At 43.7% G+C, this 22306-nt stretch overlaps 2 protein-coding genes across 4 annotated transcripts in view; one reads left to right on the top strand and one right to left on the bottom strand.

Moving 5' to 3' along the window:
• Nucleotides 1–22306, top strand: part of LOC137534627 (oocyte zinc finger protein XlCOF8.4-like) — a 174229-nt gene that overhangs the window by 102754 nt on the left and 49169 nt on the right. The gene's annotated exons all lie outside the window — the stretch shown is intronic.
• LOC137534626 (NACHT, LRR and PYD domains-containing protein 3-like) overlaps nt 1–22306 on the bottom strand; it is a 107118-nt gene that overhangs the window by 58028 nt on the left and 26784 nt on the right. For 2 of the 3 annotated variants that reach the window (XM_068256219.1, XM_068256221.1), the window contains exons 1-3: nt 16969–17217; nt 3687–3739; nt 2875–3156 (exon numbers count right to left, since the gene is read on the bottom strand). In XM_068256219.1, the coding sequence (XP_068112320.1) occupies nt 2875–3156; nt 3687–3708 (304 nt within the window). In that variant the 5' untranslated portion in view covers nt 3709–3739; nt 16969–17217. Of the gene's footprint in view, nt 1–2874; nt 3157–3686; nt 3740–16968; nt 17218–22306 lie in introns of those variants that run through there. The other variant, XM_068256220.1, reaches the window with a different exon arrangement.

Below are 22306 nucleotides of genomic sequence, written 5' to 3'. Positions count from 1 at the left end.
ACATGCTCCAGTGCTGCTGGCCTAGCAAGTGCTGTATACAGTGATAAACCTAAAGCTGTTCAGTGATTAACACCTTCACTACACTATTGCTCTATTGTTTATTAGGTAGCTAGCTTGATTTTATTCAGTGCTAGTCAGAGTTTGTGCTGCAGGCCTGCAGCAGCTGCTATATCCTGTCCTGTGTCTGTGCCTGTGCTATGCACAGACCAGGCCAGCTGCTGGCCTGCTATTAGCCTTAGCTACAGTATAGTTAGGGAATAGGATTACTGTGTTATTGTGTAGTTAGTAGTACTGCAGTCAGTGCTAGTTAGTTGTTAGAGTAGTAGTACTACTGTGCTAACTTACTACAGAACTGCTGTGCTGCTGAGCAGTGCCAATGTGACATTTAGTGTGCACTAGTGTCTTCTCCTCTGCTGTCTGACTGTCACTCGGCACTTGGCAGGTGGCACTTGGCAGGTGGCACTTTGCACGTGGCACTTGGCAGGTGGCACATGGCAGGTGGCACATGGCAGGTGGCACCTGGCACGTGGCAGGTGGCACGTACCAAGTGCCACCTGCCAAGTGCCACCTGCCATGTGCCACCTGCCAAGTGCCACGTCCTGCATGCTCCTGGCAGACGTTACACCTGCTGCTGCTGCATTGCCCTGCTCCTGCTACCTGTGCTGCTACCACCGCCAGGGTGCTACAGGCCACTGCTGCTGTGCTGATACCACCTATATTTAACCCAAAACACAATTGCTGCGTAATTTTTTGGAGGTGTGTGGGCTGAAAACTGTCATGTCCCGGTTGGACTTTGGACACAATGGGCTTGATTCACAGAAGAGTGCTAACTGTTAGCATGGCCGTTTTTGCGCGAATTTTCACGTTTGCGCACGAAAGTGAATTTTCGCACGCAATTAAACGGTTTCGCGCACAAATGCGAATTTCCGTGCGAAATCGTTATCGGTTTCGCGCATAAACGCAAATTTCCATGCGAAAACGATAATGATTTTGCGCGAAAGTTTGCGTTTGCACGCAAAACCGTTTAATTTTGCGTCAAAATTCGCAATCGCACGCAAACGCGAAAATTTGCACAAAAAACGGCCGTGCTAACAGCACTCTTTTGTGAATTAAGCCCAATGTGGGCTGCACGACTGCTGTCTGGAGCCTAGTCCTGATGTTAATTGACAGCCATTTTTTTTTGGGGGGGGGGGGGGGGATTTTAAGTCCCCACATCATCAATTAGTGTTTCCCTTTAAAGAAACATGATGCCACATGCCTCATTTACCCTAAAAAAAGTTTTAAAAGCAATTTAAAACCCACTTCCGGTTTTCTATCCGGATATCCGAATCCGGGCGGATATCTCGGATACTGGGTTCGGATATCCGATTCTATTCGGATGCCAAAAAGATCAGATCTGGATATACGATCGGATCCAGATTTTGTAGGTATCTGGATCTGAATTCAGTTCGGATTTTGAAAAGGGGTATCCGAGCAGCACTGGTAATTACTTTATTTTCTATACATTTTAAAGGGAAAAACAAGGAAAAAATAAAAAAATACACCATTTCACCAATTTCTCTGATTGTCATTAAAGGAATACTTAAGTCAGCTAAAAAAAAATGACTTTTACTCACCCGGGGCTCCCCTCAGCCCCCTGCAGCTGAACGGTGCCCTCGCCGTGTCCCTCCGATGCGCCTGGACTCGCCGGCGGCCACTTCCGGTTTGCCCGTCCCCGGCCGACAGGCTGGGAACGCGGCTGATTATCCGCGTTCCCGGGCCGCAATAGCGCCCTCTATAATGCTATTGCGGCCGGGAACGCGGGTAATCAGCCGCGTTCCCAGCCTGTCGGCAGGTGATGGCCAAACCGGAAGTGGCCGCCGGCGAGTCCAGGCGCATCGGAGGGACACGGCGAGGGCACCGTTCAGCTGCAGGGGGCTGAGGGGAGCCCCGGGTGATTAAAAGTCATTTTTTTTTAGCTGACTTAAGTATTCCTTTAAGTGGTTAAAAGTGCAAAATAATGCAAGTGTCTGGCTGACTTATACCTACAGTAGGTTTTGTTTTTCTCCATGGAGCTGTTTTGCCATCATTACACAATAGCAAATGTTTAAATTAGGAAAAGGAAAAGTTATTTCCTGAACTCAGGAGTATTTCAGTAAATCAGGTAGACAGACAAATATCAAATTTTAATTTGTGTTTTTTTAATTAAAATAATTTTATATTTTCCTAATTGATAAAATACAATATCTTTCAATGAATTAAATCTAATGAAATAAGCCTTAAAGTGGTCTGGAACACTGACATAACATTTAATAAAAATGTGTTTTCCTACTTTCTATTACCCATTCAGTTACCATATTTGCTTTTGCACAAGTAATATTGTCCATTTACAAATTACAAGTTCCCAAAGTACAGTTTATCTGCTGTGAAAGCTGCCATTGCACTTTATTCATAGTTGGTTCTATTATATATTAACATCGTCTAGTGAGCTCTTCTCTACGGTGTGCATGCTTGAAATACAGAGAGCTTGTTTTCAGCTCAGCTAATAATATAACAACTGAGGAATGTAAACAAAAGATAATGTTATCGCCTCTTCAGATGCAGATCATAAGCTAAAGGGGCTTTCCACTGCAGAACAAAGTGCTGTATTTAACTGTATGAATGCTTTTCTGCTACATTTTTTTGTGCTAGTAGGTTTAAGGTAAAGAATCTTTTAGAGCAAAGAAGCAATGCCGAGTTTCAGACCACTTTAACAATTCATATACGTTCCCTTAAATGCACTGAATGATTGTTGCATGTGTTTTTCTTTGCAAAAAAAGGGGGGGGGATGGAATAAGATAGTTGCCAGGGATAAGTGGAGAAAACGTAAAGATTAGGTTTGAGACTTTTACTCACCATGTTCTCCAAGCTTAGACAGAAGTTTATCTGCAGGTCCCATGAGTGCTATTGACTTGAGGACCTGTACAGTCACATCCACAGCTGCCTTGGCTCCATAAACATCAATGAGAAGGTTCTTGGTTGTAACCCAGTCTGCATTCTCCAGACTTCCACGTGAAACAGGAGGGTGGTCTTCATAGGAGAAATCTGACAACTTATCCTTAAACCGTTTAAAATCTTGACTTTTAAGATCTTCTAGGGAAGCAATGATAAGATCACCAGTGGTCTCGAATCTACCACCTGAAACATCAGGCAAGAAGTCTGAATTAAAGAGAGAATTTTAGCATACATGGGTTAGAACCTAGGTTCTCAACATGTGGTACGTGTACCCCAGGGGGTACTCCTGATGGTTCCAGGGGGTACTAGTGCTTGATATACTTAACCAAGAATAGCAAATTTAGAGTTTTAGAAAATTATCAATCTTATTTAAACAACACCAAATTCGTATTTTAGCAAATTAAAAGCAATAGTAAATGCTTGTAAATTGTTTAGAACCAATTATCATGTACTACGATTAAATATATATTTGTAAAGGGGTACTTGTGATGATGTTTACTATGCTAGGGGGTACTTGGTGAGTACAGGGTTTTAAAAGGGGTACATACCAATAAAATGTTGAGAAACACTGGGTTAGAAGGATTATTTTCTGAACCTCATAAAAACAAGTCGAGAAAAACAGGATAATGGCAAGTATAAGGAGAGAAGTCGGAAAATGTCCTGGACTTCAGAAGGGAAGCTTTAGAACAAGAGAATCAAGAAAAGTTGCTCACCCAATGTTCTGGAAGGTGTCATAATGGAGGATCTGATGAAGAACTTACATTATCTAGAAGACACAATGATATAAACTCATACCAGGGCAGTCAGAATTTGAAGTTTTGAATTTAATAGACACTTAAAAACAAGGAACACCAAGAGCCCCGATAGTGTAATATGTACTGGTAAATGGTTACTAGATAGAGTAAATATTAATACTCACAAACCAGGGTTACCATTAGGCAACCACTGTAAAGGCAGGTGGGGAGATTTTCCTGACCCCACTCAGGAATAAGAAGTCGCTCTCTGTAGATAAGAAAAAGGGGGTTCAACCCTTCCCCCAGGGTGGACTCAATATTATGCAGGAGAACAGAGGCGCCAAAAGGATAAAAGGAAGCTAAATGAGCTTAAAAACCAAATTCTTGGTAAATAGAGGAGGTAGTGGTGGACTTACCTCCTCCAAGTAGACACCCAACGACTGTAGTAAAGACAGTCAATATATTTTATTTATGAACTCCAAATATGCAACGCGTTTCGCAGGTTTGATCCCCCATCATCAGGCAATAACAATGGAGCAATAGCATATGTGGTCAGTAGAAGAGCAGAGGTGCCTGATAAGTCCACCACTACCTTCTCTATTTACCAAGAATTTGGTTTTAAAGCTCATTTAGCTTCCTTTTATCCTTTTGGCGCCTCTGTTCTCCTGCTTAAAGAGAACCCGAGGTGGGGATCTTAGAATTAAATCTATACACAGAGGCTGGGTCTGGCTATAGTGCCCAGCCTCTGTTGCTAGTTGAATCTTCCCTAAATCCCGCCTGCGCTCTGCACTAGCCCATAAATTACAGCCCCGCTGTCGGGCTCTGTTTACCTTTCTAGTGCCACTCACGCCGCTCCCCCCGCCTCCTGCAGAGCGCCAGTCCCCGCCCGCGTCCCTTCCCTCTAATCAGCAGCGAGGGAAGGGACGTGGGCGGGGATCGGCACTCTGCAGGAGGCGGGGGAGCAGCGTGAGTGACACTAGAATGGTAAACAGAGCCCACTGCGACACGCTCAGTGTCGCCAGCGCGGCTGTAATTTATGGGCTAGTGCAGAGCACAGGGGGGATTTAGGGAAGATTCAACTAGCAACAGAGGCTGGGCACTATAGTCAGACCCAGCCTCTGTGTATAGATTTAACTCTAAGATCCCCACCTCGGGTTCTCTTTAATAAACTCTTATGCAAAGTGAATTGGTAGTTGTAAAAAAATAAATATATATATATATATATATATATACATACACATACATATATACATACAGTACATGTGTATATCTATACTAGTGGTCCTAAGCCCGTTACAATGACAGGCTCTAGGCCACCCTCACAACCCCCCTTCCCTCCTACCCATCACCGCATGTCACCGCACTTTCATGTGCGCGCACCTGCCTGCGTGCACACGCCCGCCCCTTGGCCCTGTTCTCCTCCTTCTCTAAAGTCCGTCCGTGTGCCACACATGGGCGGTACGCAAAAGCACGGACACAGGGACAGCAGGAGGAGGACGCAGCAACACAGGGAGATTATTGTATAGGATATATATTTACTGTATATAAATATATAATATACACAGTAGAAGTAATAAGTATGTGAACCCTTTGGAATTACTGTATATGGATTTCTGCACAAGTCGGTCATAAAATGTGATCCGATCTTCATCTAAGTCACAACAATAGACAATCACAGTCTACTTAAACTAATACCACACAAATAATTAAATGTTTCCATGTTTTTATTTAACACACCATGTAAACATTCACAGTGCAGGTGCAAAAAGTATGTGAACCCTTGGATTTAACAACTGGTTGAACCTGCTTTGGCAGCAAAAACTTCAACCAATTGTTTCCTGTAGTTGCAGATCAGATGTGCACAACGGTCAGGAGTAGTTCTTCACCATTACTCTTTACAGAATTGTTTCAGTGCCGCAATATTCTTGGGATGTCTGGTCTAAATCGCTTTCTTGAGGTCATGCCAAAGCATCTAAATCGGGTTGAAGTCAGGACTCCGACTGGGCCACTCCAGAAGGTGTATTTTTTTATGTTTAAGCCATTCTGTGGTTAAAGGGAACATAAACTGAGAAGGATATGGATTTAAAATAAAATATATATTATCAGTTGCCTGACTCTCCTGCTGATCCTGTGTTTCTAATACTTTTAGCCACAGCCCCTCAACAAGCATGCAGATCAGGTGCTCTGACTGAAGTCGGACTGGATTAGCTGCATGCTTGTTTCAGGTGTGTGATTCAGCCACTACTGCAGCCAAGGAGATCAGCAGGACTGCCGACAACTGGTATTGTTTAGAAGGAACCATCCATATCCCTTTCAGTTAAGGTTCCCTTTTAATTTACTTCTATGCTTTGGGTCGTTGTCCTGTTTCAACACTTATCTTCTGCTGAGCTTTAGCTGGTGGGCAGATGGCCTTAATTTCTCCTGCAAAATGTCTTGATAAACTTGGGAATTCATCTTTTCCTTTAAGATAGCAATCCTCCTTGGAGAATAGAAAACCTCCTTGGAGACTGCAAAAGACTTGAGACTGGGGCGGAGATTCACCTTCCAGCAGGACAATGACCCTAAACATAAAGCCAGGGCAACAATGGAATGGTTTAAAACAAAACATATCTGTGTTAGAATGGCCCAGTCAAAGTCCAGATCTAAATCCAATCGAGAATCTGTGGCAAGATCTGAAAACTGCTGTTCACAAACGCTGTCCATCTAATCTGACTGAGCTGGAGCTGTTTTGCAAAGAAGAATGGGCAAGGATTTCAGTCTCTAGATGTGACAAAATGTGAAAAACTTCAAGGGGGCCGAGTACTTTTGCAACCCACTGTATAATATATATATATATATATATATATATATATATATATATATATATATATATATATATATATATATATATATATATATATATACACACACACACACACACACACACACACACACACACACAGTATATATAGTCCACAGGGGCACGGCAGCACCACTGCACACGTTAGTAGCAGGGATGCTCAAATCCGGATCCGGGAGATACCCGGATAGTTTCTATCCGGATATCTCCCAGTAAACCTGCGTGGGGTGGGCGGGAGGGTCAAGCTTACCTGTCTGACGTCTTCTTAGTCCGTCCCTCGGCGCCTCCCACAATGCGGTCCACACGCATCATGTGAGTACAAACACTTCCTCTTTCAACCCGGAAGGAGGAAGTGTTTGTACTCACGTGATCGTCGCGTGGACCGCATCGTGGGAGGCGCTGAGGGACGGACTAAGAAGACGTCAGACAGGTAAGCTTGACCCCCACACCCACCCTGCACAGGTTTACTGGGAGATATCCGGATAGCAACTATCCGGGTATCTCCCGGATCGGATTAGTTAGTAGGTGCACGCAACAGGTGGGGTTCTCACTTCCACCAGTATAAACAAAAAGCACCAAGGGTTGCAGCACTCAAGCTATCTTTATTGTAGAGCAAAACTGAATTTTATACAACAGTTTTGACCTTCCCAGGTCTTTATCAAGCTGTGTTATACAATACACTGAAACAAGAATATATATCTTTTCCCCTGGAAATGACATCATAGGCCCCTCCCACAGGTAGTGAGTAAAGGCTAAACAAAACAATTGCATTCAAAATAAATGATCATAGAAGTGCATAGCACTCTTATCTGAAAAGTCCTTGTCACATGATGTAAAACGTCCATCCTGTAGCAGTCCCCTTTCATACTTTCACCCTAGAAAAAATGGTTACAGAAAGAGGTGTACATCAAAATCTTTATTTAAACCTTTTGGGCTTAATGTCTGTAATCTGTCTATCCAAAAAACTTTTTTTCTGTTTCAATTTAAACACCCTATCCCCGCCCCTCCTCAGTTTTGGAATGTGATCAATAATCATACAGCGCAAATCAGTATCCAAGTGTCCCCTTTCTTTGCAATGCTTTGATACAGGGAGATTTTCATTTCCTTTACGTACAGTGTGCTTGTGCTGGTGGAAGTGAGGACCCCACCTGTTGCGTGCATCTACTAATGTGTGCACTGCTGCTGCCGTGCCCCTGTGGACTTGGCGTTCACCTGCATCATCCTATGTGGATCCTGGAATTGGTTCTCCTGTGACAGGAACCTTTTCATACTCTCAGGAAAAGGCAAGTGAAATATCAGCTGGAGAATCAGGCTCATGTGAGTTTCTAACACAGAGCACACCAACGGTGAACTCACGTCTGTGGGAGAGACTGTTGAAGAAACGTCTCGCTTTAGAAGTGCACAGTGTGACTTTGGCTGAGTATCACCATGTACAGCATATTCCAAGGGGCCTGAGAGTGAGACTCACACCCGCCCTGCTTGCCGACTCGGAGGAGTACAAGGGATTGTTTGCACAAATATTGAACAAGTGTTCTTTTAAACTTACCACGCTTACTATAGTGCATATACAGAAACAGCTACCGCATCTAAACATCTCAGATTGCTGCAGTGGAAGCTGATTTGAAAAATAACCTGAGTGATTCGGAGTTCAATACTGTGAAAAAAAGAGTGGAGAAATCTGTCTCTATGCTGCGCACTACGATCCAGGAGCGCAAGCGCAACAAATTTGAAAGGGATAACGATGATTACCAAAGGAATCAAGTTTAAAATTGGAACCGAGTAGAGAGGCGTGGACCCAACGCTTTCCGGAACGCCCCTCAACTACGTCATCAGCTGTGACGTCGGCTTCCTCCTCCCCTGGTGACATCCGTTTTTTAGGACCAGCAGCACATGGGCCGCGCAGGCGCAGAGGACGTACCGCCATGCGGGCATAAACACTACAGATCCCGGAAGCAACACCGGGGAGCAGGGCAGCCAACAAGAGCGTATGGGAACGAGGAGCCAGGCACGGCAATAATGAATGTCTCATCTAAGGAACTGACAACGGAGGAGGTAGGATTATTAAATAAAGGTCTGGGTTTTATACCGAAAACAGGAATGGATAAGTTTGTGCTGCGACAAGATCTCTATAGATTTTACAGACAGCTAAGATTAAAAGTTCATTATAGAATGAGACCAGCTGCACTGAAGAATGCGGACTTACATATACTTTGCAGTGACAGATTTAAATTGTATCGTAAAAGTAGATGTGTCCCTCCTTCTACATATGCAGCAGTGGAAACCTCTGTGCAAAGGGTAAATAAAGACATAGACAAAATGATGGCCAACGAGACCAGGGACCATGCACCCAACAATTTGAGCGTAGGGGAAAGAACTGCTCTTCAGGAACTCTCTAAATGCAGGTAAGTGATATTGAAGCCAGCGGATAAAGGGGGTGCATTGGTCCTTATGGACAAACTGAAAGATGAGGAGGAAATTCTACGACAGCTGTCAGATAGTGAGGTCTATAAAAAATTGTCACGTGATCCTCTGTGTAATTTTCAGGCTGTATTGAGAAATGTACTAAATAAGGCTGTACATGATGGTATCATGACTAAAGATCTGTATGAATATTTGTGGGTTCAACACCCTATTACACCGGTCTTATAAATATTGCCCAAAGTACATAAGGATAGTATCTTTCCGCCAGGACGTCCAATAGTGGCAGGGGTTGGCTCCATTTTTGTGCCGGCAGCTACACTATTGGACAAAATCCTGGGTCCTTTGATACAGGATTCTCAATCCTATATTAGGGACACCATGGACTTCATTGAGAAAATTTCGAGGGTGAAATTTCAAAAAGATGAGCCCATTTAGTTAGTGTCATGGGATGTATCCAGCCTATACACTTCAATTCCCATTGATGAAGGGGTTCGGCCTGTCTACAATTAATACTTAATATTAATTAATTGGTATGAGATTGATGATATATGAACTGTCTCAGCCAACCTAGCTGAACTTGTGAACTAAGAATTTACGATACCTCTGGGTCAATCCTAATACCAGGTCTGTGAGCAATAAAGTAAACAAGGATCCTTATCTTACCCCATTTAGATGGTCTGTTTGTATTAAGGCATCTTAATGATGTATTTATGCTTGAAAAAAATATCTGTTTTTCCTTTTGATGTTGCATGTATATAAGCTGTCTGTACCACCAGCTTGCAAACTAACAGGATGTAAACCTGACGAAGGCTGCAAGGCCGAAAGCTTGTTTATTCTTATTCATTTGTAGTTAGCCAATAAATGGTATCATCCTGATTTAAAACTTCTTACAATTAATACGGGAGTGTAATGAATACACTGACTCACAAGTGGATCTCTTTCAGAAATTGTTGCACTTTGTATTAACTAACAATTACTTTTTGTTCAAAGACACTTTTTACCTACAATTGAGAGGCACTTCGATGGGTTCTAATGTCGCCCCCGCGTTCGCAGGTGCGTTTATGCATGCTTTTGAGAGTAGATTTGTCTACCCTTATGAGTTATATATTAAACATGGCTCCACTTGGTGGCGTTTCATAGATGACATCTTTGCGGTGTGGAGGGGCGACATTGGAGCCCTACAAACCTTTCATAAGAGGCTGAATATGGTGCACACTTCTACCCAATTGAATATGCAATGCGATCAGATCCAGGTGCCTTTTTTGGATACGAACGTGATTTATAAGAGGGAACGTTGCAGATTGGTTACAGATCTGTATAAAAAAATCAACAGATCGTAACCAATTGCTCCGATATGATAGCTTCCATCCACAACATGTTTTTCGTTCGGTGGTTCGGAGCCAATATACCCGAGTTGAACGCATAGTTCGGCTGGAGGGCAAAACAGCGGAATGCAAGCGAGAAATGTATAACAGGTTGATGGAAATGGGCTATCCAAAGGAAATTTTGGATGATGATTTACAGGACCAGGAAACACAGGAGATGGATAAGGCCCCACGATGCCCCTTTGTGTGCCAGTATCATACTGCCTCAAACAGGGTAGTGCCAAGTATTAGAAAACACTGGTATCTGATCAGGGAAGCTTACCCTGAAACAGAGGAGATCCAATCCACCACGATAGCAGCATATAAGAAAAATGCTACAATTGGGTCTAGATTAGTGAGAGCAGATTTGGGATACCCTGGTTGGGAGAACGACATTTCTAGGTAGACCCCGGTTGCGAAGTTTTCCCTGCTTGGGTTGCAGTGAATGTAATTTTGTCCTGAAAGGGGACACTTTCTCTAACTCCAGTGGAACTGAGGAGTTCAAGATTAAGCATTTCCTTACATGTCAGAGTGCTTTTGTTGTGTACATGATTAAATGTCCCTGCAATCTTATATATGTGGGTGAAACGACACAAAAAGTAAGAGACAGAATTTCACAGCACAAGAACAGTGTTCGTAAAGGAAATGAAACTCTCCCTGTATCAAAGCATTGCAAAGAAAGTACTTGGATACTGATTTGCGCTGTATGATTATTGATCACATTCCAAAACTGAGGAGGGGCGGGGATAGGGTGTTGAAATTGAAACAGAGAGAAGTTTTTTTGGATAGACAGATTATAGACTTTAAGCCCAAAAGGTTTAAATAAAGATTTTGATGTACACCTCTTTCTGTAACCATTTTTCTAGGGTGAAAGTATGAAAGGGGACTGCTACAGGATGGACGTTTTACATCATGTGACAAGGACTTTTCAGATAAGAGTGCTATGCACTTCTATGATCATTTATTTTGAATGCAATTGTTTTGTTTTGCCTTTACTCACTTCCTGTGGGAGGGGCCTATGATGTCATTTCCGGGGGAAAAGATATATATTCTTGTTTCAGTGTATTGTATAACACAGCTTGATAAAACCTGAGTAGGTCGAAACTGTTGCTGTATAAAATTCTGTTTTGCTCTACAATAAAGAGAGCTTGAGTGCTGCAATTCTTGGTGTATATATATATATATATATATATATATATATATATATATATATATATATATATATATATATATATATATACACTAGCTGATGACTTCATTCAGATCATTGCACTTTATTGTAGGTCATACAGACCCAGGTCTGGGATTGTTTCACACTGGGCTCATTGTTGAGCCCAGGTTACGATCTATGCAGCTTGCAGGGTTTATTCCTGATATTAGGAGGTGAGGCATTATTGTATGGTATTCCACAATAATTGTATTGTGGTGAGTTGCTGTTGTTCAGCCCCTTTTAGATGATTTTATTGTGTTTATACAAAATGTCCAATAAAGATTTGTTATATTTTCAGTGGTGGTGCAGCCTTTTCCTTCTCAGGGTTTCTTTCCTTCTTTTTGGTTCTTACTAGCTGAAGACCCGGCGTTGCCCGGGAATGTATTTGGCTGGTGTCAGCTCCGCCCACTTTTTCTAACCCTAACACACAAACACTCAATGACCAAATTTGTGAGCTTTGGCATCAATAATTTGTATATTCCCATAGAAATTAAACACATTAGATTGGCTGTTTGTGACTCCGCCCCTCTCCAGCATTTGAACCCCAGGCACCCAATGACTAACTGCAGCAAGTTCGAGGCATCTTCTATTAACAGTGGCAGCAATTTAAATATTCCCCTTGAAAATCAACAGGTGAATTTTGACTGGCAATTATAGGCTCCACCCACTTTCTTGAATATTAATCCCAGTCACCCAGTGACTATCTGGGCAAAGTTTGAGAACCCTTTCCATTAACAGTGTAAGAAGGCCTGCAGTTTATATTTTCCCAGTGAAATTTGTATTTGGCTCTGCCCACTTTTTGTAACCTGGACAATGACCAAGTTCATGAGCTTTCAGGTCCTTGGCTTCAATAAAAACAAATCTGATTGGCTGTTTGTGGCTCCGCCCCCTTTTCTGAATTTGACCCCCAGTGACTCAATGACCAACTGTACCAGGTTTGAGGCTTGTGCCATTAACAGTGCAAGAATGGCGGCAATTTTAATATTACCTTGAAAATCAACAGGTGAATATTGATTGGATTTTCTCGGCTCCACCCACTTTTCTGAATATTCATCCCAGTCACCCAGTAACCAACTGTACAAAGTTTGAGAACCCTGCCATTAACAGTGAAGAAGTGCTGCAGTTTACATTTTCCCAGAGAAATCTGTTTTTGACTCCACCCAGTGTTTGTAACCTTGACACACAATCACTCAATGACCAAGTTAGTGAGCTTTCGGGTTCCTGGCATCAAAATTGTGTGAACGGAAGCAGTTTATCCAGCAAATAAATCTGATTGTGGCTCCGCCCCTTTGGTGAATTTAAACCCCAGTCACTTAATGACTGACTTAGCAGGTTTGAGGCCCCTGCCATTAACAGTGTAAGAATGGCAGCAGTTTCAATATTCCCCATCAAAATCAATAGGTGCATTTTGATTGGCTGTTGTAGTTCCACCTACTTTTCTGATTATTAATCCCATACACCCAGTGACCAACTGTGTCAAGTTTGAGAACCCTGCCATTAACAGTGTAAGAATGATTGCAGTTTATATTTTCGCATTTAAAAAGTTAGTTGTTTTTGGCTCCACCCACTGTTTCTAACCTTGACATACAGTCACTCAAAGACCAATTTTATGAGCTTTGGGGTCCTTGGCATTAATAAGTTGCATTTTTCCATTGAAATTAAACCAATCTGATTGGCTGTTTGTAGCCTGCCCCCTTTTTAGAATTTAAACCCCAGTCTCTCAGTGACTGACTGTACCAGATTTGAGACATTTGCCATTAAGAGTGTAAGAATGGTAGCAATGTAAATATTCCCCTTGAAAATCAATAGGTGAATATTGATTGGCTGTTGTAGACTCCACCCACTTTCCTGAATACTAATCCCAGTCATGTCAGTGACCAACTGTGTCAAGTTTGAAAACCCTGCCAATAACAGAATGGCTGAAATCAATCTAACAAATCCCATTGATTGATTTAGACCCCAGTCACTCAATGACTGACTTTGAGGCCTCTGCCATTAACAGTGTAAGAATGGTAGCAATGTAAATATTCCCCTTGATAAAATCAATAGGTGAATTTTGATTGGCTGTTGTAGGCTCCACCCACTTTCTAAATATTAATTATAGTCACTCAGTGGCCAACTGTGTCCCGTTTGGGAACCCTGCCATTGACAGTGTAAGAATGGTTGCAGTTTATATTTTCCCATGTACAAAATTTGTAGTGGTTGGCGCTGCCCACTTTTTCTAACCTTGACATACAGTCACTCAATTATCAAGTTTATGAGCTTTAGGGTCCTTGGTATCAATAATTTGTATATTCCCATTAAAATTACACAAACATGATTGGCTGTTTGTGGCTCCACCCCCTTTCTGAATTTGAACCCCCAATCACCCACTGACCAACTGTACCAGGTTTGGGGCATCTGCTATTAACAGTGTAAGAATGGCAGCAATTTAAATATTCCGAATGAAAATCAACAGGTGAATTTTGATTGGCTGTTGTAGGCTCCACCCATTTTCCTGAATATTAATCCCAGTCCCCCAGTGACCAACTGTGCAAAGTATGAGAATGGCTGCAGTTTATATTTTCCAGTGAAATTTGTTTTTAGCTCCCCTCACTTTTTGCAACCTGGACAGACAGTCACTCAATGACCAAGTTTGTGAGCTTTCCGGTTCCTGGCATCAAAAATGTGTGAATGGAAGCAGTTTATCCAGCAAGGAAATCTGATTGGCTGTTTGTGGCCCCGCCCCTTTAGTGAATTTGGACCCCAGTCACCCAATGACCAACTGTAGCAAGTCTGAAGCCTCTGCCATAAACAGTGTAAGAATGGCAGCAGTTTCAATATTCCCCTGGAAAATCAATAGGTGAATATTGATTGGCTGTTGTAGGCTCCACTTACTTTCCTGAATCTTAATCTCATTCACCCAGTGGCGTTTGAGAACCCTGCGATTAACAGTCTAAGAATAGCTGCAGTTTAAATTTTCCCATTAAAAATGAATGGCTGAAATTTGATTGGCTGTTTTATGCTCTGCCCACTTTTCCTGGATTTGTAACCTCAGTCACCAAGTGACCAACTGTGCCATGTGTGGGGACTCTGGCTTGATTACTGTGAGAATGGCAGCCTTTTACATTTTTTCCATTGACATGAATGCATGAAATCTGATTGGCTGTTCGTAGCTCCGCCCAGGTGTGCAGGGAGGCCGCGAGACCCCCAGAACATATCATCCCAGGTAGTAAGGGATCTGTATACCAAGTTTCGTTCAAATCGGTCAAGGCATTTTCGAGTGATACGCACGCACGCACGCACGCACGCACGCACGCACACACACACACACACACACACACACACTTCTATATATTTGTTACGGCCAGAACCCGAAGTTTGGCCACTTCTAGTTCTGGCCGGCCACTTCGGGTTCTGGCCGGCCAATGCGCGAAGTGGCCGCTGCGCTGCGGCAAATGTTAGAAATGTATTGTTTCCTCTGACGTTAATGTATCTTCTGGCCGCAGCGCAGCGTCCAAACGTATAACAACTTAGTGAATTTATTGCAATTCAGTCGGCTGCTTTTTTTTTCTGCCTCTCTCTCTCTCCTCTTATGGGCAGCCGGCGGGGACATGCGTGTCCCCCCGGAGTCGTTCGTGGAGCCAGGGCAGCAGAGCGGGGAGGCTGCAGATATCGCTTCTGCCTGCACCCGCTCTGTAAGAACGGCAGGATAACCCTGCCGCGATGAACGACTCCGGAGGGGGCACGCGTGTCCCCGCCGGCTGCCCATAGGAGAGCGAGAGAGGCGGGGGGGGGGGGGAAGGAGAGAGAGGGGGGGGAGAAGGAGAGAGAGGCAGAGAAAAAGCCGGCGGCTTGAATTGTTACATTGCCGCCGGCTGAATTGCAATAAATTCACTAAGTTGTTATACGTTTGGACGCTGTGCTGCGGCCAGAAGATACATTAACGTCAGAGGAAACAATCCATTTCTAACATTGGCCGCAGCGCAGCGGCCACTTCGCACATCGGCCGGCCAGTACCCGAAGTGGCCGGCCAGAACTAGAAGTGGCCAAACTTCGGGTTCTGGCCGTAACATATATAATACCAATCCAACTTTTTGAGATGAGAAAGAGGAATGCTTAAGCCACACCCCTGATCACACCCCATCACACCCTTATTCAAGCATACCATAAAGATTTCATAAGAGAAATATGTAGTTTTATAATTCAAACCACTCTGGTCCTTTCTATCCTGGCTCATTTTCCTTAAAGGGAAGGTTCAGGGAGGGTGGGGAAAAAATAAAAATCAATTTCCACTTACCTGGGGCTTCCTCCAGCCCGTGGCAGGCAGGAGGTGCCCTCGCCGCCGCTCCGCAGGCTCCCGGTGGTCTCCGGTGGCCGACCCGACCTGGCCAGGCCGGCTGCCAGGTCGGGCTCTTCTGCGCTCCAAGTCCTTGTACTTCTGCATCCCACGCCGGCGCTCTGACGTCATCGGACGTCCGCCGGGCTGTACTGCGCATGCGCAGAACTACTGCGCACCTCCTGCCTGCCACGGGCTGGAGGAAGCCCCAGGTAAGTGGAAATTGATTTTTATTTTTTCCCCACCCTCCCTGAACCTTCCCTTTAATATTAACATTTTAAAATTAATAATATATCAATTTAAAGGATGTGAATAAAGTTTAGAGTCAATTAAACAATGTTTTTTTTAGTAGAGAAATGTATATATTTACATAGAAAGAGGAACAAAGTCCTGAAAGATGGACAAATGAGGGGGAAAGAAGGACAGAGGGACAGGGCTCCCAAAGAGGAACTGTCCCTCCAAAAGAGGGACAGTTGGGAGCTATGTATATGCACAAGAATAAAAACCAGTTGAGGAACAACAGTGCCCCTATCCTCACTAGCGTCGGCTGTCTGATCCCCGTTTCCTGCAGTGGCCCACATTAAACATACACAAGAAACAATATGTAAGAATAGCACCCTTCACTACCCCTGGTAAATTATATAACAAGCTCAGAAATAGACACACAGTAATGCCGGCCTATGCAGTGTTAAAGAATACCCGTACTGACTCAGTCCTGACTCAGACAGGAAGTGACTACAGTGTGACCCTCACTGATAAGAAATCCCCATTTTTTACCTCTTTCTTGCTCTCAGAAGCCATTTTCTGCTAGGAAAGTGTTTTATAGTTGGAATTTCTTATCAGTGAGGGTCACACTGTAGTCACTTCCTGTCTGAGTCAGGACTGAGTCAGCCACTTGCATACCTGATATTTAACTCTTTCAGGCAGAGAAAGAAAAAAAGTTACACAGCATAGTTATTTGTATGCTAGGCACTGTACATACGCATGTCTATCTCATCATGTTCGGGAATCCTTCAATGAGCATTCATATGTTTTTTTTCCCTGCATTGTTAATCCTGCAAAAACCTTGGTCCAGTCTCCCCTACATGTTTGTACAAGGCAAGCCTCACCCAATCCTGTCTTCCCCACTCCTCCTGTTGATAAAGTTGGCAGACCGGACACCCCGAGTCAGGATACAGTCACAATAGGCCGATATATGATTCTTCTTGCCACTCCTCAAGCAATAGTTCATAGTCCAGTCTCAGCTATAAGAAATCCTCTGTGTTTATCTGGTATGCTCTGTTCACAATTTCCACAAACAAGAAAGACGCTTTCTTTCCAGCAATGTGTGCAGACATGCCTTGAACTGTAACTTCCTGGTTGCCTATCACCACCCTCCCCTTAGTTTCTACCCACCCCATCCTAACTGTGATAACCGCCTTTTAACTCTTTCATTTCTAAGACACTTCTATCAACCTAAAGGCAATGGAAACTAAAACTGTGTTTGGAATGATATTAATTTTATTAATATAGGCCACAGTATAGAGTGACAACATAAAATTCAACAATAAATCACAATAAACAAACATCGAATGACATTAACATCCAAACAATACCGCAATATATACTCATTTCAGTATGTATAAATATAAACATTAAAGAGACTCCGTAACAAAAATTGCATCCTGTTTTTTATCATCCTACAAGTTCCAAAAGCTATTCTAATGTGTTCTGGCTTACTGCAGCACGTTCTACTATCACCATCTCTGTAATAAATCATCTTATCTCTCTCTTGTCAGACTTGTCAGCCTGTGTCTGGAAGGCTGCCAAGTTCTTCAGTGTTGTGGTTCTGCTATGAATTTCCCCTTCCAGGCCCCTCTCTGCACACTGCCTGTGTGTTATTTAGATTATGGCAGGTTCTCTCTGCTCTATTATCTTTTACAATCTGGATAAATCCTCCTCTGAGCTGGCTGGGCCTTCACATACTGAGAGATTACATACAGGAAGAGCTGTCTGCACTCTGCAGGAAGAAAAAGCCTGACACTTCAGTGGAAGATAGCTGCAGGGGGAAAGAAACACACAAATGATCTCTTGAGATTAAAAAGGAAGGCTGTATACAGCCTGCTTGTGTATGGATGTATTTTCTATGTGTGGACATACTGTACATCAACCTACTTCCTGTTTTGGTGGCCATTTTGTTTGTTTATAAACAAACTTTTTAAAACTGTTTTTAACCACTTTTAATGCGGCGAGGAGCGGCGAAATTGTGACAGAGGGTAATAGGAGATGTCCCCTAAAGCACTGGTATGTTTACTTTTGTGCGATTTTAACAATACAGATTCTCTTTAAAGGGGCACTATTGCTAATTTCATCTTTTTTAGACACTTATACATTCATATGTCTTTCTGGAGTAATGCTCTTGCTAAGCATATAGTCCAATTCAAATGTAAACGTTCACTGACAACATGCATTTAGAGCCAGGCACTGACGTCGGTAGTTTTACCTTTCCGACGCCAATGCAGCCTAATCCATTTTATAGTAGGGAGGCATCACTGGTGTTAGAGCGGACGTTATTTTCCACCCCTCTGTGCTGCTCATTTATTTTGTCCCACCTTGTAACTGCTCTAACGTGCAGTTACATAGCTCACAGCAGCAGCCACCGTAAAGTGCAGGACGTGGCTGCGAGCGGCTGTGTGTTGAAACGCAGCACGCCCGCCAAGGACCCCTTTTGCTAAGCCGGAAATGAAACGGACACCTATTGTCCGTTTCTATGGTAACCCGACCGGCTTCTGAACTAAGCAATCTAGCGGCGGCATCAAAGAGCCGGTCGGGTTACCATAGAAACGGACAATAACATAGGCATAAGAAAGCAGTGTTTACGCCATGATGTGGTCAAACGAGGATTGTGCAGAAACTGTGTGATGCTAATAGTATAGCGTAACCCCAAAACAGCAAACATAGCCAACTATGACCATTAAATAATAAATGCAGCAACAGTTACCCCAGACACCAGAAAATAAATGCAATTTAGGCAACATGTCAGCAGAAAATAAATGCAATGGGCAACATGTCAGCAGAAAACAAACGCAATGTGAGCAACATGTCAGCAAAAAACAAACGCAATGTGAGCAACATGTCAGCACAAAATAAACGCAATGTGGGCAACATGTCAGCACAAAATAAACACAATGGGCAACATGTCAGTACAAAATAAACGCAATGGGCAACATGTCAGCATAAAATAAACGCAATGGGCAACATGTCAGCACAAAACAAACGCAATGGGCGACATGCCAGCACAAAACAAACGCAATGGGCAACATGTCAGCAGTAAATAAACACAATGGGCAACATGTCAGCACAAAATAAACGCAATGGGCGACATGCCAGCAAAAAATAAACGCAATGTGGGCACATTTCACCTGGAAAAATAAGCATTTACTCACCTGACAGAAGTCTTCTCTCGCTCCCGGCCGGCCTCTGGCATGCAGCTCCCCTGGACGATCCTCCTCCAACCTCCCGCGCTGACAGGCAGAGCTACGGCAAGATGGCGCCCGAAGCCCTGTACTGGAGACACAAATAGTCTCCAGTACAGGGCTTCGCCGGACGCCATCTTCCCATAGCCCTGCTCTGCCTGCCGGAGGAGCTGCTAAAAGCGGGGACGTTTCCCGGGACCTCACGCAGCCTGGGACGGAGCCCCCGGAAGGCGGGACGCATCCCGGGTAAAGCGGGACGTATGGTCACCGTAGCTCAGGAGTCACTTGGGCTTACATGCCAAACACCTTTCACCATCACCTGGTAACATAACCACTTATCACAGCTTTACCATGAATGCCTTTTCACCAGTGGCGTAGCTAAGGAGCTATGGGCCCCAGTGCAAGTTTTACATGGCCCCCCCCCCCCCCCCCAAAACACTCTATACATAACAATTGATACGGTGCACAAAAGCCTGTCAAGGATTTCCACAGTGTTAGAGGTGCAAGAAGGGGACAGGGAACAGTTTGCTAATGATTACTATTTGAAGCATCTATAGAAGTGATTATTACCAGCACAAGGCCAATAGAGAGCTAAAATTGTGCTTGAGAGAGGGCCCCTCGAGGCCCCTCTGATCCAAGGACCCCGATGCGGTCGCTACCTCTACAACCCCTATTGCATCGCCACTGCTTTTCACAGTCCAACTTATGTTGCCCCTCCAGCCAGACGAATCTCACCACCTCTAGCAAAGGGACCTCTGCCACCTGCAAACCAAAAGAGACCCTTTACTTTTGGCTTGCACACCAAACCAGTAACCACCACTGCAAATTCAACATTCTCTTCGAGCAGAAGATTGAACATATCAATCCTGTTTTCATTGAGGTGCACCCCGTCATGCCGAAAGTACATCCTTTTTCCTCCAAGGGCTACTTGCTGCGCAATAAAGCCACCATGCTGCCTAACAATTTTTGCGAGCACTCGGTTCACCTTAATGTTAAGCCTTGTCAATGGCCCTGTGGCTCAACGCAGAATGGTTTCCGACCAAATCAGCGTAAATACCCAAAGCAGCTTCCAGTATGACCGACAGGTAGAAAATCATAGACTGAGCACCCACATCACAACAAAAACCAGGTTGTTGCTGTCAGTCCCCCTCAGGGCTGGACTGCTCAATGCCTCCCAATCTGTTTCAACACACAGACAACCTAATATCGTGGATTCAATTGATGTGCTGAAACAGCTGGAATTGAAAGTCATACCAACACGTCCTGGCAGGATGTTAGCAGTCAAATGATCAATTTTTCATACAGGTCACAATTATGGTATCTCTAAATAAGGGAAAAAAAAATCATACAACACAGCTATTTAATATCTGGTCCTAGTGGCTTCACTAAGTCTGCGGTCCTGCCATGCTCAGGGGGCTGGCTTTAGCAGTGTGCTACCAAATGGTTCTTTTCAAGCTGGTGTTCACACCAATGTGTGAGGTGCCTGACTTAAAGAGGAACTCCAGTGAAAATAATAAAAAAGTGCTTCATTTTGGGATGCTACTGATTTGGATGAAGTTCATTTCTTGGCACTATTCCTGTATTCCAGTATTCCTATACTGAGGCATCTATTCCTGGCTATCTATTCCTGACTATCTATACTGAGGCACCTATTCCTGACTATACTGAGGTATCTATCCCTGGCTATCTATACTGAGGCACCTATCAGAATCAGAATCAATTTTATATCGCCAAAGTAAGTTTGCACCTACAAGGAATTTGTCTTGGCAGTTGCTTAACAAACACAAACAAAAGCAATGCAAGGACAGACAGTGTGTATATTACAAGTCAAGGACATTATGCAAGTATAGTGGCAGTAAGCAATGTGCGAATTGTTCATTTACAGTTCTGTGCTGATTACTTTCAAGTCCTAGCAGTTCTAGTGGGGTTCTGCATTTAGTATGGCTACCACTTGAGGAAAAAAAGCTGTTCCTGTGTCTAGAGGTTTTGGTAGCGATTGACCGGAATCTTACTCCTGAAGGCAAGAGCTGGAAGATGGAGTGAGCTAGGTGAGAGGCGTCAGAGGCAATTTTGGTTGCTCTCTTTCTGCACCTGCTAGCATAAAGATCCTGCAGGGAAGGTAAGCTACAGCCAGTTATCCTTTCCGCTGTTCGGATGATGCGCTGCAGCCTCACCTTTTCTAATGTTGAGCAGGAGCCGAACCATACAGTCATAGATGATGTTATGGTGGATTTGATGACTGCAGTGTAGAACTGCACCATTAGATTTTGAGGTAGGCCAAACTTTTTCAGCTGCCGTAGATGGTACATCCTCTGTTGTGATTTCTTGACAATAGTGGCAATGTTGTTGTCCAATTTTAGGTTGTGTGAGATTGTGGACCCAATAAACTTGAATTACTATACCTGGGTTATTGTGGATCCATTTATGGTTAAGGGGAGGTGTTGGGGGGGGGGAGATCTCCTAAGTTCCAAGTTGTTGCTGCTGCACCAGGAGGAAAGCTGTCCCACCACATGCCTGTAGGCAGACTCGTCCCCGTTTTGTATGAGACCAACTACTTTTGTGTCATCTGGAAACTTCAGAACCTTAACAGATGGATCTGTGGAGATGCAGTCATTGGTGTACAGTGATAATTACACCAGAAAGGAAATGTGTGCATCAAGCAAGTGAACCTGACAAATCTGGCTTTGCAAATTTGGCCTATTGGCTAATCACGAGACATTGCTCATGCAAATATGCATTTGCTTTCGCATGCCTAAATATGCAGGGTCAAAAACCAAAACCGCAAAGCAATCGCCCTGCGGGAATTAGTTCATGCTACATTAGCACTATCCAGGGGCGCCACGAGGAGGCTTCCCAATGCCAATGGGAAGCCTCCTCGTGGTGCCCCTGGATAGTGATCTTAGTGAATTGAGGCCATTGGCCTCAATTCACTAAGATCAGGCTGGAGATAATAAGGCAAGGGATAACTTACCACCACACAGTGAGAGAGTTA

Source organism: Hyperolius riggenbachi, chromosome 10, assembly GCF_040937935.1.
Source record: "Hyperolius riggenbachi isolate aHypRig1 chromosome 10, aHypRig1.pri, whole genome shotgun sequence".
NCBI classification, from domain to species: Eukaryota; Metazoa; Chordata; class Amphibia; order Anura; family Hyperoliidae; genus Hyperolius; species Hyperolius riggenbachi.
This window is presented reverse-complemented; position numbering and strand designations above follow the sequence as displayed.